Raw genomic sequence first — 15,054 nt, forward strand, 5'->3', positions numbered from 1 at the left:
CCATAAAAAGCAATTAAGTCCTATATGTTCTAAATAATGTGTTTTTCGGGACCCAGATTAGGTTCACTGGTGGCAGTATTTCTCTCTATATAAAAAAACAAAAAAACAAATCAATGCACAGTAAATTGCTTTTAAGCAGCAGTTTACAGGCATTCAGAAGGGGACATTGGTGCCTCCTAAATGTTGTTTTTTTTTTTTTTTTTTTTTTTTTTTTATCACAGCCAAACAAGGATTTTAAAATGAACTACCACAATTTTACTGCAGTTGTCATTTGGCTAATGGTATCACTTGCCAAATTCTGTCATCCGAATTAAAGTGTCATTAAATCTAAAAATTAAAGCATATGTAATACATTTCTATATAATTCTTTGCCTTTTTTTTCTATATCATTCTGTGCAGTATTTTTTAGTTCCTCCACATTTTTGCAAGTTTGTTTTTCCATAGTTTTGTTCTTCTATTCAATACTGAAAAATGTCCACTTTAGCCACTAGAGGGAGCTTTCAGATGAATCTCTCTGCCTCTGTGCTGAGAAAAGATATAAAATAGCATAAGGTAGATTGCTGTCAGTGAGTCAGCTGACTGATATTCTTGCATTGTGAGGAAGAACAGTAAAGCACAACCATCAGCTAAACATAATGTACTGTAAGAACACAAATGGCTGCCCCTATATACATATATAATTACAATGTGTCCATTGAAACAAGGTTTTTAAAATATCATGTGCTTCCCCCCCCCCCCCCAGATGGCACAGATATGAGCGCATTTAGGCTAGGTTCTCACTAGCGCCGCGCAGGGGTGTCCAAACTACAGCCCTCCAGCTGTTCAGGAACTACAATTCCCATGAGGCATTGTAAATCTCTGACATTCACAAACATAACTAGGCATGATGGGAATTGTAGTTCCTGAACATCTGGAGGGCCATAGTTTGGACATAGCTGCGAGCCTATTCCCCCACTGCAAATCGCTTTTCAGAGTGCAGCTAACCAGTCACTGTCAGGCATTCAGAAAGCATGCCTGCTGCCCCCTGAATGCTTTTTATCTTTTGCTGCACAAGACTAATGCACCACAACCTCAAGCCAAAAGCCAGTGGCATGGCCCCTAGCTCTTGAATAGGCAAGTTTGACAAGCAATGCTGCCTGTCAATTTGACATACCGCATTAAATATGCTGCAATGCAAAGCATCACATCTGTGCCTTGTACTGCGAACAGCCCAATAAGGCTGTATGGTAGGAATTAGGTTGGCCGGGGGAGGGGGGGGGGGGGCAGTTCAAGCTCGACTTAACCACCTGTGTTTATTTACCCCCAGCCTCCAGTGTGAAAGAGATCCTAGTCTAGAGTAGAAGAATACTTACCTTATTCCTCACTCCAGCAGGTTTTCTCTCTAAGGCAAGAATTCCTCTACACATCAATCCCCCTGGACAAAATAGTAATTAAAGAAGAAGTATAGCCAAAGCTATTTTTGCTAAACTTATCCTGTAGATCACAGGAATGCACTTAGTTCTAAACTCTTGTGGCCTGTTTTCAGCAGACAGTGGGCCAAAGTCCTCTGTTGGCTGACGTCACTCAGCTGGTCCAGGCTCTGAAAAGCTCCTAACCATATGGTTGGGATCTACCCAGAACCCTGGATTGGCACTCGGCTCAGGCAACTCCTGGACCCGACCCTTCCCGCCCCTCTGCAGCCTGGCGCTCCAGTATGCGATGAAGGGGCAGAGCAGAGATCTGGCGACACACACAGCTCTGCTCAGGAGCGGAGGGGAGAACTGAGCGATCAGTGGTCTTTGATCACTTAGTTCTCAGTGCAGAGCCAGTGGGGGAGAGATGCAGCATCAAATTGATGGCTGCATCCACCTAGGTGAGTACAAATGTTTTTATTTCTCCTTATTTTTAAACCTTTCTATCTGGGAGATGTCAGTAATATTTTTCTGCTAACTGGATTTCATCTTAAGCTGATCCGTTTCACATATGTTTTCTGAAAAATAAATATGGTATACAATCGATTCTGTTGAAAAAATGTCCCTGTTTATCTCTGTGAACTCCAAGTAATGGAAGGTAAACTGTTTTTGATGAGAAAATGAATGCACAAAATGTGTAAGGCACAAGATCCAATTCAGGTCTTCTGGTAGTGAAATTGTGTGGGAGGAGGGAGAGCAGTGTTGCTGAAGCTGCTATTGAGTGCCAAGGAAAAACATGTTCCATTGTAGGGAATTATCTAAAAATAGATTGCTAAGAAACAACCTGTGTGGTTCAGGTGAAAAAACACATTTTTATACATGAGGCAAGCCACACACACAGGTGCTTTTTTTTTCACTAAACTTTAAACAAGAACTTCAAATACAGCTTAGCTTGTTATTTCTCTATTCATTCTTATAGCCCAATAGGTCCAAATAGAGCTTTCTTAAAACTTGCTGACAGGTAGGGTTTTTAAGATCGAAGATACCCTATTGGTCTCTTATGTCATGAATGTGTCCCTGCATGGGTTATGCAACTACCCTCAGGAGATTGGACAGTGACAAAGAAAACTGTAAGGGCATCCCACCCCAGAGAAAGTCACATGAGGTAATGACGCAACGCATTGGGAGGAGCTGGTGACTTCACGCCCCAAAACCGGAACTTGTATAGGAGAAGGGATGAGTGGAATACTGATATTATAGGCTTACCTATAGGTACAAACATTAGAGGGAAGTTTACTTCCTCTTTAAGGGGGCCAAAGTCGTCAGTTGGGGAGCAAGAGTGAAGTGTCAAAGTAGGGTGGAGATAGTGGTCCACCCATGGCTGCCAAACTTAAGTGTATTTGGTGACTCTGTCATGCAATATTGCCTCAATTTTGGCATGAATCATGGCTTGCATCACTCTATTCTTAATTTCTATCAGCGGGGGGATTTCCACATTTTCGCTATAGTTTGTTTGGCTGCTGTTAGAAACTGCTGTAATAAGTGATTGTAAAGTCTTGTGTTTGTGATCTAATTTGTGCAATAGTTTTGCACAGAGCAGCCCCAATCCTCCCCTTCTCGGGTCCCTCTTCGGTGTTCCTGGCCCCTCCCTCCTCTCGAGTGCCCCTGCAGCAAGCAGCTTGCTATGGGGGCACCCAAGCCGAGCTGCATCTTCGTGTATCCATTTAGACACGGAGCTGCCGTTTGGCCCCGTTCCCTCTCTCTCTTGATTGGCTGACTTTAAATGACAGCAGCGGGAGCCAATGACGCTGCTGCTTTGTCTCAGCCAATTAAGAGGAATTGTGGACATCGCTGGATATAGATGGGGCTCAGGTAGGTATTAGGGGGTGCTGGGGCCGCTGATACACACAGAAGGCTTTAGAACGCATTAAGATAAAAAACCTTCTGCCTCTACAACTCCTTTAAATTGGGCTGTCAAAATATTTTCCGGTCTGCGGTGCAATAGAGCTATTAGAGGGTCGGGAGTGAGTGGTGTCAAGAGCAGTGTGGATGGAAATAAAAAAAAGTCTATCCAAAACATGCAAACAATGGGACAGGACCACCAAGTATGGTGGTGAGTGCCCAAGCCCCCCCACAGTTGCAGAAGCATGACGGAAGGGATATATCTGGATATCCTGGCGGAGACCAAATACCAGCGAGTCAAAACTTTGTAGTCTGCCTCCAGGGCGACAGTATTTTGAAGATTTAATATTTGACCATATTGTAGTCCAATACTCTGGTGTCAATGTGATTCTGAGGTCAGTTTCCCATTTATGTTCAGAGTGGGTTAAGAGTACAGCAGGAGCTGTACTTCTCTGAAAAACTACAAGAGATGTTTTTCAGTAGAATGAAGAAAGTCTCCAAGTAATTACTTTACAGCTAAGTAACTAAAGACAATATTAATATTGAAAGTTTTGTTCCCAGCGGTGCACTTTGAAGTATAGTTTATTGAAGCAAACATATGAACAAGCCTGTGCATCATTTGAGATATGTCAGACCTTTTCCCAAGTATCTCCATTGACCAACGTATATAAAATTGCGCTATTCTTGGTGCTAATGACTATATATTGTGATACTCTTCTTCATTTTTTATAACGAAAAGCAATTAAAATGAACCATTTATTAAAAATCAAATCTATTAATATTACATCCTAATAGTGTATAATTACTGCCACGCATCCTTTTTAAGGTAAATGTCAGCTGTAATATTCTCCATCTCCTCCCGTGTGTATAAAATGCCTTGACATGAACTTTTACTCTTCTCTTTGCTAGAGTTTTGGCCTTCTTTCATGGCCTTGCTGGAGGGAGATTACAAGCTACTGTGGATGGCCAGGTAGCGCTTAAAGTAGAACTCTAGACAACCAGCTAAAGATAACAAAAGATTCAATTGCAGCGCTCAAAAAATCCAGTGCTAAAACAAAGAAAATGCATCAAATGTCACTCCACTGTGATATATTGTGAGTCAATGCATATTTATCTAGACCCATTCACGTGATAGCAGTTGTACTAACCATAATTACCAATCCAATTCACATTATTTTATCTTGCACCCAAGTCTGTACAGTTGTTGTTTAGGTATCGAGAAATGGGGCCAGTGTTCATTCAATTCAATGCAATATTTATTTTTTGATGGGATGAGTAATGAGCACGTAAAAAAAACGATTTGGTTTTTTTAAAATGACCTTTATAAGGTACATACTTTTCATTGAAAACACTGGGAATCTGGTTTATCCTAACGTCTGTACCATTTTATTTATTTTTTTTTTTTTTAATAATAACTTATGGGACAGTTTTTAGCCCCACTTGAAGGGAGCTTTAACCACTTGCTGACCGCCCTCCGCAGATATACTGCGGCAGGCTTCCTCGGAGCGAGCATTGGGGGCATGCGCATGCGGTGATTCCCGAAACAGGAAGCTGATCTGCGGGGCCGGCGGCCGCGATTGCCGTCTGGCCCCCGCAATCACTCCCCGGGAAGACAGAACAGCAGTCTGCCATTGTAAACACAGCGACCGCCGTTCTGTCAGGGATCATCACAGGGCTCCTGGGTTCCTCCTGTTTAGGAACTCAGGTCCCTGTGTTGATCCAATAAGCCCATCCCTCTCACAGTTAGAAAACACCCCCTAGGCTCACATTTAACCATTTGATCACCCCTTGGTTAACCCCTTCCCTGTCAGTGTCATTATTACAGTAACAGTGCATATTTTTAGCACTGATTACTGTAGTAATGTCACTGGTCCCCCCAAAAGTGTAAAAAATGTCAGTTAGGGGTCCGATCTGTCCGCCGCAATGTCAGTCTTTGTCATGCCATTTTGTTTTTACCTTCTTTTACCCGTTAAACCCTCTTTGCTCCCTGTTTTAGTGTACTATCACTTGCCCACTAGCCCCTTCCAGGCATAATTAAGGAGCCAGTCCAGTTTTCTCTCTACTGAAGTTTAATACTTTAACGCATAACTCCACTTTTGTTGAGAAAAAACTCTCTGGGTGATCTCTGTACGTTGCAGGGATTTTAACAAAATTTGTTGCAGATTCCTACCTTTTGTTATTCTGAGGAAATCATTGTTTGTTTCTCTGTGCCTCTGTGCTGAATGGGTCTAATGGGAGTGGTTTCATAATTATCTATCAGCTGTGGCAGCTGCAGAACACTACTGAGGAAATTTGCTGGGCCTGCATCCCTTTAGGCGTGCTCCTATTGGAGTATCTCACCAAAAATGACATTTCTCTTGCAGTGGATGCCTGGAATCTGACTTGTATCTTAGGCAGACTTCTGGGAAAATTGGTGAGCCAATCACACAAGCAGGAAATGATGTTTTTGGGGTGTGGTCAGTGCACATTCTGTGTACAGAACAGCTCCAGGTAGCCATATTGCATTGCATTTTCAGAAAATTACAACAGCTGCAGATTGAAAAGGAAAGGTAATGTTTAATAACATTCAAGTACAATATGATTTGTGTCGCAATTATATACGCTATATTGTTGTTGTTTTTTTATTTGCTATTTTTTTCCCCACGGATTGGAATTACCCTTTAAGCATCTAGGAGAATAGGCTTTAATGCCGGATAGTAGTGATTAGGCACTGTCAGGAATAGACAGTTATGTGATTGATGAACCTTTCTGAGTTATAGGGTATTTAAAACTGTGTGTTCACATTTCTGCTTTAATATGCCCAAGGGATGTCAGAAGTGATCAGTATGCATAGGTTTACATTAATGGCTAAGCTTAATAAAGAACCTGCCACTAAAAATATGATTACCATATTTATATGGTCACCAAGGCTGTCACATTTGTAAGCCTGACTGACTATTGTTTTGACCAGCTTAAAGCAGTAAATGGAAGTTATTCATTGAAATGTGCATATAAGCCATGTGAGAAGTGTAAAAGGGCTCCATATTGGTGTGGTACCTACCAATCTAAAGGTGCCCATATACAGACTGATAACTGAAAAGGATAGGTCATGCAGTCAACTTTTAAAACTCATACACATCTACAGGGATATTTTAGCATCAAAATGTTATCTTTGAGCGAACACAATCCACACTGATTTGAGAATGTCTTGGGCCTGCCTTATCTTTAATGTGTATGGCTACCCTTGCATGATAGAATGACCGGCTGAAGTGAAAAAAGCTTCAATATTGTGTAGTACCTACCATTCTAAGGGTGCCCATACACAGACTGATAATTGAACATTTATGCAGTCAACTTTTAAGACTCATCTATATGGATATTATAGCACCCAAATGTTTTCATTGGCTGGACACGTTGAACAATCCACATTGAGTTGAAAATGACTCTGGACTGCCTAATCTTTTATGTCCGTGGCTATCTTTGCATGATACAACAATATATACGCCAGCTGAAGTGAAATAAAGCCTCCATAGTATACTGAAATTGTACATACCATTCTAAGGGTGCCCATTCACAGACTAGTAATTTTCACGGTTATGCAGTCAACTTTAAAGACACATCTACATGGATATTGTAGCACCAAAGTATTTTCTTTGGCTGAACATTTTTAACAATCCACATTGAGTAGAGAATGGTTGGTTCTGCCTAATCTTTCATGTGCATGGCTTACTTTTTATGTGTGGCTACCCTTGCATGATACGACAGCATATAATGAATAAGCACAAGGTGTGAAACGCGTCTGCTGTCCAGTTTGTCTTGTGTTCCTGTCTGATGTTGTACCTTTTGATTTGAAGCATAAAACTAAAGTTTCCAAGTTCCTGGGTCTGGAAGTGCCACTTTCTTTTCTACTTACACGACAGCATATAAGCCAGCTGAGGTTAAAAAGGGCCTCCATATTGTGTGGTACCTACCATTCTAAGGTGCCCATAAACAGACTAATAATTGGAACGGTTATGCAGTCAACTTTTAAGATGTATACACTTCTACATGGATATTGTAGCACCCTAATGATTTCGTTGGCTGGACACATTGAACCATCCACATTGAGTTGAGAATGGCTTTGGCCTGTCTAATCTTTTATGTGTGTGGCTACCTTTGCATGGTACAACCGCATATAAGCCAGCTGAAGTGAAATAGGGCCTCCATATTGTGCCAAAATGTTTTCTTTATCTGAACATTTTCAACAATCCACATTGAGTTGAGAATGGCTTGGTCCTGCCTGATTTTTTATGTGTATGGCCACCCTTTTATGTGTGTGGCTATCTTTTTTTATTTATTTTATTTTTTAACTCTTTTCAATGACGAAGATACAAAACATTGGTGCAAAAACCAAAATGCTCAACATGAACATATTGAGATACAGAGTTCAGTACACAGACATGAAGTCAACTCCATATTTGTATATGTAGAATATAGAATAACAGTCCTGATAAAGGTCGCTGATCAACTACCCTCCCGAAATCACTTAAACTATAGACAGACAGATAATGACCACAAACAAAATGTTTAAAATGAAACTCTCTCAGGTTTAAGTGTCAAGTATGTTTATCGTACATCTCAAGTATTTATGGTGGTGAGAGAGGAGGAACACCAAGAATCTCACACTTTACTTTATTTTTTAGGGAAACACAGATGCTCAAAAATGAACTTTTCATATGGCAATATTTGATTCATTATCTCTATCCATTTTTGGACAGAAGGGGGAGCAGATAAAATCCATTTAGGCGATGTAGCTTTGCGGGCTAAGAATAGTGTTTCCCTCAGCATGATTCTGGTATATCTCGGCCACTGCTCCTCATCCAGAACACTCAGCAAGCATATCCACGGGATACATGGCAAAATAAGATAGAATAGCAGGTAGTACATTAACCACTTGCTGCCAGTATCTAGCAATAACAGGGCACAACCACATGACATGGGCAAAATCAGCACGTGAACAGTTATGGGTGTGTTTATCTTTGCATAGTACAACAGCATATAAGCCAGCTGAAGTGAAATAGGGCCTCCATATTTTGTGCTATCTACCATTCCCAGGGTGCCCATATACAGACTGATAATTGGAACGGTAATGCAGTCAACTAGTAGGACTCTTACACATCTACATGGCTATTGTAGCACCCAAATCTTTCTTTGGCTTAACAATTTTAACAATCTACACTGAGTTGAGAATGGCTTGGGCCTGCCTAATCTTTTATGTGTATAGCTACCCTTTTATGTGTGTGGCTACCCTTGCATGATACAGCAGCATATAACAAGCTGAAGTGAAATATGACCTCCATATTGTGTGGTAAATACCATTCTAAGGGTGCCCATACACAGACTGATAATTGGAATGGTTATGCAGTCAACTTTTAAGATTCACACACATCTACATTGATATTGTAGCACCCAAATGTTTTCATTGGCTGCACACATTGAACAATCCACATTAAGTTGAGAATGGATTTGGCCTGCCTAATCTTTTATGTGTCTGGCTACCTTTGCATTATATGACAACATATAACCCAGCTGAGGTGAAATAGGGCCGCGATATTGTGTGGTACCTACCATTCTAAGGTGCCCATACACAGATTGATAATTGGAATGGTTATGCAGTCAACTTTTAGGATTCACACACATCTACATGGATATTGTGAGATGAATATTGAGAATGGCTTGAGACTGCCTAATCTTTTATGTGTGTGGCTACCTTTGCATGATACAACAACATATACGCCAGCTGAAGGGAAATAGGGCCTCCATATTGTACTGTATGGTACATAGCATTCTAAGGGTGCCCATACACAGACTGGTAATTGGAACTGTTATGGAGTCAACTTTGAAGACACATCTACATGGATATTGTAGCACCAAAGTATTTTCTTTGGCTGTCCATATTTGCATATGTAAAATATAGCATAACAGTCTTGATAATGGTTGCTGACCAACTACCCTCCCAAAATCACTATAACTATAGACAGACAGATAATGAATACAAACATATTGTTCAAAATTACACTCTCTCAGGTTTGAGTGTCAAGTATTTTTAACGTACATCTCAAGTATTTATTATGGTTAGAGAGGAGGAACACCAAGAATCTTACACTTTACGATATTTTATAGGGAAACACCGATGCTCAAAAATGAGCTTTTCACATGGCAATATTTGATTCACCATCTGTATCCATTTGTGGACAGAATGGGGAGCAGATTTAATCCATTTAGGCGATATAGCTTTGCGGGCTAAGAATAGTGTTTCCCTCAGCATGATTCTGGTATATCTTGGCCACTGCTCCTCATCCAGAACACTCAGCAAGCATATCCATGGGATACATGGCAAAATAACAGATAAATTAGCAGATAGTACATCAACCACTTGCTGCCAATATCTAGCAATAACAGGGCACAACCACATGACATGGGCAAAATCAGCATGGTTATCTTTGCATAATACAACAGCATATAAGCCAGCTGAAGTGAAATAGGGCCTCCATATTTTGTGCTATCTACCATTCCCAGGGTGCCCATATACAGACTGAATATTGGAACGGTAATGCAGTCAACTTTTAAGGGGCATCTACATGGATATTAAGACACCAAAGTTTTTTCTTTGGCTGAACATTTTTGGACAATCCACATTGAGTTGAGAATGGTTGGGCTTGCCTAATCTTTTGTGTATATGGCAACTTTTTTATGTGTGTGGCTACCCTTGCATAATACGACAGCATATAAGCCAGCTGAGGTGAAATAGGGCCTCCATATTGTTAAAAATGTCACACACATCTACCTGGATATTGTAGCACCCAAATGTTTTCATTGGCTGGAAACATTGAACAATTCACATTAAGTTGAGAATGGCCTGCCTAATCTTTTATGTGTCTGGCTACCTTTGCATGACACGGCAGCATAAAAGCCAGCTGAGGTGAAATAGGGCCGCAATATTGTTAAAGATGTCACACACATCTACATGGATATTGTAGCACCCAAATGATTTCGTTGGCTGGACACATTGAACCATTCACATTAAGTTGAGAATGGCTTTGGCCTGCCTAATCTTTTATGTGTGTGGCTACCTTTGCATGATATGACAGCATATAAGCCAGCTGAGGTGATTTCAGGCTGCAATAATGTGTGGTACCTACCATTCTAAGGTGCCCATACACAGACTGATAATTGGATTGGTAATGCAGTCAACTTCTAAGATTCACACACATCTACATGGACAGCATATAAGCCAGCTGAGGTGAAATAGGGCCGCAATAATGTGTGGTACCTACCATTCTAAGGTGCCCATACACAGACTGATAATTGGATTGGTAATGCAGTCAACTTCTAAGATTCACACACATCTACATGGACAGCATATAAGCCAGCTGAGGTGAAATAGGGCCTCCATATTGTTAAAAATGTCACACACATCTACATGGATATTGTAGCACCCAAATGATTTTGTTGGTTGGACACAGTGAACAATTCACATTAGGTTGAGAATGGCTTTGGCCTGCCTAATCTTTTATGTGCGTGGCTACCTTTGCATGATATAACCGCATATAAGCCAGCTGAGGTGAAATAGGGCCGCACTATTGTATGGTACCTACCATTCCAAGGATGCCCATACACAGACTGACAATTGGAACAGTTATGCAGTCAAATTTTAGGACACATCTACATGGATAGTGTAGGACCAAAATGTTTTCTTTCGCTGAAAATTTTCAACAATCCACATTGAGTTGAGAATGGCTTGGGCCTGCCTAATCTTTTATGTGTTTGGCCACGCTTTTATGTTTAACGCTACCCATGCATGATACAACAGTGCTTAGAACATCGAATGACAATGTTAATATGCTTCAATATATACCAAATAATATTCATGCTATACAAACATTTGGCCAAACACTTTCCAAATCCCTAGAAAGCTTTTTCAGTGTGTATTTCTAACAACGGGAACTAGGGCAAAGACAGAAATACGATTTACTACAGCATAAAGTGTCTTTCACTATAAAATAGGCAAAGCATAAAAAATGCTAATAAAACAACTTTTCCAGTGTTGCCTTTTTTTTTTATTTTACAAATGTTCATAAAGATGGAAACCGTTATAAATGCGCAAGTTAATTTTAAACCTTTTTGTACCAGCTCCCTTTGTACAAACAATAGCTTCCACATTAGCAGTGAGCAGTATTTCCAAATCTGTGTTATACATTAAAAGCTCCAGTCCGTTTGCAAGGATTTTTTTCCTCCTGCTTTAAGGTTGGACAGAATGAGTCTGCAGCTCCCTCCTCGCTCCCATAATGCTGCCATTTACATCACTGTGTGCAGCGCTGGACAGGAGAGTGCCAGGAAATTTGAAACTAGTATGCATCCAGTTATGTGGAATCGCGGAGCATGAATTAGCAGCGTCTCCTTTTAGAGAACTTTATTGAAGCGATACACTGATGACCCCATGCAATCTCATTGATCGATGGGTAACTGCTGCAGCTGCCACTGTCACTGTAAGTAATCTCTACAGCTAGCTTCTAAAATGTGTAATCTCATCAATAATCAGATGCTGCCCCCACCTCCCGGAGATGTGTGTTATGTGTTTCTGTAAGGCTTATATGTGCCAAGATTTACATGGTGATTCTGTATATGCAAAGGAAAATCTGCAGCTAAGTCAATGTAGAAGAGAAACGATGGATGATTTCATTATGTCTTTCTCTGCATCCCTATAAAATGCAGTGTCAGCTCTATTCCTACACAAAGCCTGTACTGTACTGCATGGACTAAACAGATGCTGGCTGCATGAACTTACCTGCTACGTGTAACCGCCCATGGACGGATTCACTAAATTGTCCTTTACCCACTGGATATCAGATCCAAGATGACCTCTCAAATATATTCCAGGACAGCTTTCCTTCTTTGCTTTTTGCAGAGAAAACACAGTCAGAATGGGAGGAGTCTGCATTAAAGGGCACTCTGCTATACGGTTGCAGCACTAGTACCTTATTGTAAAGGATCAGGCTGTGTTGGCTTGGGTGGATTCCTCTATGCTTACTGCATGTCATGCGGATGTCTTGCTTCTCTGTCTGTTAAGTGGCAGCATATGTTATCAGAACAAAAAAAAAAGAAAAGGAAAAAATCAGTAAAGAAACAATCGTCTGCGTTTCAGACAAAAAGGAGTCAGGCATACATTCCACGTGGACACATAATGTATTGACTTTCCTGCGTTCGGTGGTGATTCTTTTCAGATGTTTCACCGGACATAAGCACTGATGAATTTTGCAGACTATTTCAGGGTTGCACTTGGATGAGTTAAGCCTGGAGTTCTATATTAACCTCAGGAACACCAGAGTCGTTTTCGCGCTTTTGCTGTTCTAGACAAGAATGTCAGGATTACAAACAACACTTGTAATGGCATGTTTGATTTGCTGGCTCAAGTGACTCTATTATTAACAGCGGTGACAGTTCATAGCCAATGGGTTTTATTTAGCAGAATTCTGATTACCAGTATGTGTGGGATTTTTGGGCTAGGCCTACTGCATAGATATGAAATTCCATTGTCGGGGTAAGTTACTATGGGATAGTAACTTAAAAATGTACTAAAGTAATTTGATGCTGTTGTCACCATAGAGTAAAGAACCAGAGGAAAAACAGGATGCATAGAACACAATTGCAGCCGGGACCTGAAGGAATGAGGGATGCACTATTGTCCTCCTCTGCACTCAGTGGTTTGACCCGCTAGCAGGGCCGGTGCTAGACTATTTTGCACCTTAGGCAAGACCAGCTACTAGCAATAGCCAATGGGTTTTATTCTGATCACCAGTGTGTGTGGGATGATTGGGCTAGGCCTACTGCATAGATATGAAATTTCATTGTTGGGATAAGTTACTATGGGATAGTAAATTAAAAATGTACTAAAGTAATTTGATGCTGTTGTCACCATAGAGGAAAGAACCAGAGGAAGAACAGGGTGCATAGAACACAACTGCAGCAAGGACCTGAAGGAATAAGGGGATGCACTTTTGTCCCCCTCTGCACTCAGTGGTTTGACCCGCTAGCAGGGTCAGTGCTAGACTATTTTGCACCTTAGGCAAGACCAACTACTAGCACCCAACCCCCCAAGCTGCAACATTTTTAAAAACAGTAGAAAATATTAAAACAGCTTGTAGATCAGGTGGCTTCGTCCTGCTTTATATCATCTGATACCCGTAATGTTTCTCTGGACACTGCACTTTGAGTCATGCCCAGAAGGGGTCTTTTGGTGTGCTGCACTGGGATCACAGAAACCTTGGTCTCTGTATGAGTGCAGAGCACTGATATTGGCTCTCACATCCTTGTCCTGTTGTGGTGAATGCCGAGCCTTCCTCTATGAGGTGTTTCCAGTAGGGAGGCTCCCTGTAACTATCTGGTACCCTGCCAAAACAAAATGCACTATGGACCATTGGTGCTAAGGTCACCACCGTGGCCACATCATCTGCAGTGCAACACCTGGGCTTTCCAGACCTGGTGGAGGGGAATAGCAGCCACCAGGGCTCCTCCATAGACCAAGGGGTTGAGTGCTCCCTCAGTGCAAGTGGGGTCGAGCTCTGTCAAGAGCCTGCATCAGAGCTACCATCTTTGGAGGCGATTGAGGCACCGCCACCTACAGCAGCACACCCAACATAGGTTAGTGGTTCTCTAGGACCATCGGAGGTCGAGCCGTCTGCCCTACCTACTAAGGAACCGCCACAGTGGGTGCAGGTGTGGTGGTGTGTGGGCCTTCAGCCCCTTGTGAGGAGCTCAAGGAGGTGTGCCCAACAGCAGTGAGCAGCAGGATGCAGCCTTACAGTGGACTGTGTGGGGAAGCCAGTGGAGTGTTGGGAAGCCGGCGGAATGGAGGGAAACCAGCGGTCATGGCTTCACCCTTGGTGGCAGTGAGCCCTAGGTGGCTACCTAGTTTACCTAGTGGTAGCACCGCCCTGCCCGCTAGCCCCCTACATTATTACTGTGTCTGGCAGTAATGTAGGGATCAACGAGAGAAAACATAGCACACAGCAAGGGATTAGGAATGTGTCAGGTCTATGCATGACTGCAGAAGTTGGTGTCACCAATAACTGGAGAAAGGAGTTTCAATGTCTTCTTTACAGGAAACTATTTATTGTAGAGTTTTTTTATTTTAGCCTGAAAGCCACTTTAACTGAAAACTAGAGATGACTGAAAATCCAAGAGTAATGGATGGCTGAAGTTAAAGAATCCAAAATTTCCCGGTGTGTCAGATTCCTGTTCCCCCTCTGCACACAGTAGTTTGGTCTACTAGCCCCTACATCATTACTGTGTCCGGTAGTAATGTAGGGATCAATGGGAGGAACCACAGAACACAGTAGGGGATTAGGAATCTGTCAGGCTTATTCTATACTACTGCAGAGATCGGTGGCACTGGTAGCAAGAAAAAGGAGTTTCCATATCTTCTTTGCCGGAAACAGTTTATTGTAGAGTTTAATTTTGGCAAGAACATCGTTTTAACTGAAAACTAGACATGATCAAAAATCCATGAGTAACGGCTGGCTGAATATAAGGAATCTGAAACTTCCTGGTGTGTCACATTCCCAGTTCCCCTCTGCATTTACTAGTATGACCTGTTGGCACTTACATCACTTCTGTGTTCTTTAGTGATGTAGGCATCAGGGCCCCCAGGCAAAATCAATCAAGGGCACCTTCCAGGCCCCACCCATGTTCCACCTCCATCCACACCCTTGCCACGCCTCTATCCACACCCATGCCCACCTCC

The 15,054-nt window shown here is 41.8% G+C and overlaps 1 protein-coding gene across 3 annotated transcripts in view; it reads left to right on the forward strand.

Annotated features, from left to right (window-relative positions):
• PSD3 (pleckstrin and Sec7 domain containing 3) overlaps window positions 1–15,054 on the forward strand; it is a gene marked incomplete at its 5' end in the record, with an annotated part of 867,292 nt that overhangs the window by 223,866 nt on the left and 628,372 nt on the right. The window contains one exon of one of the 3 annotated variants that reach the window (XM_082247750.1): window positions 11,620–11,800. The exons of the other annotated variants lie outside the window; for them this stretch is intronic. Within the exon in view, the coding sequence (XP_082103876.1) occupies window positions 11,770–11,800 (31 nt within the window). Of the gene's footprint in view, window positions 1–11,619; window positions 11,801–15,054 lie in introns of those variants that run through there. 3 annotated transcript variants of the gene reach the window in all.

Source organism: Pelophylax lessonae (assembly GCF_965119305.1).
Source record: "Pelophylax lessonae genome assembly, chromosome: 1".
NCBI classification, from domain to species: domain Eukaryota; kingdom Metazoa; phylum Chordata; class Amphibia; order Anura; family Ranidae; genus Pelophylax; species Pelophylax lessonae.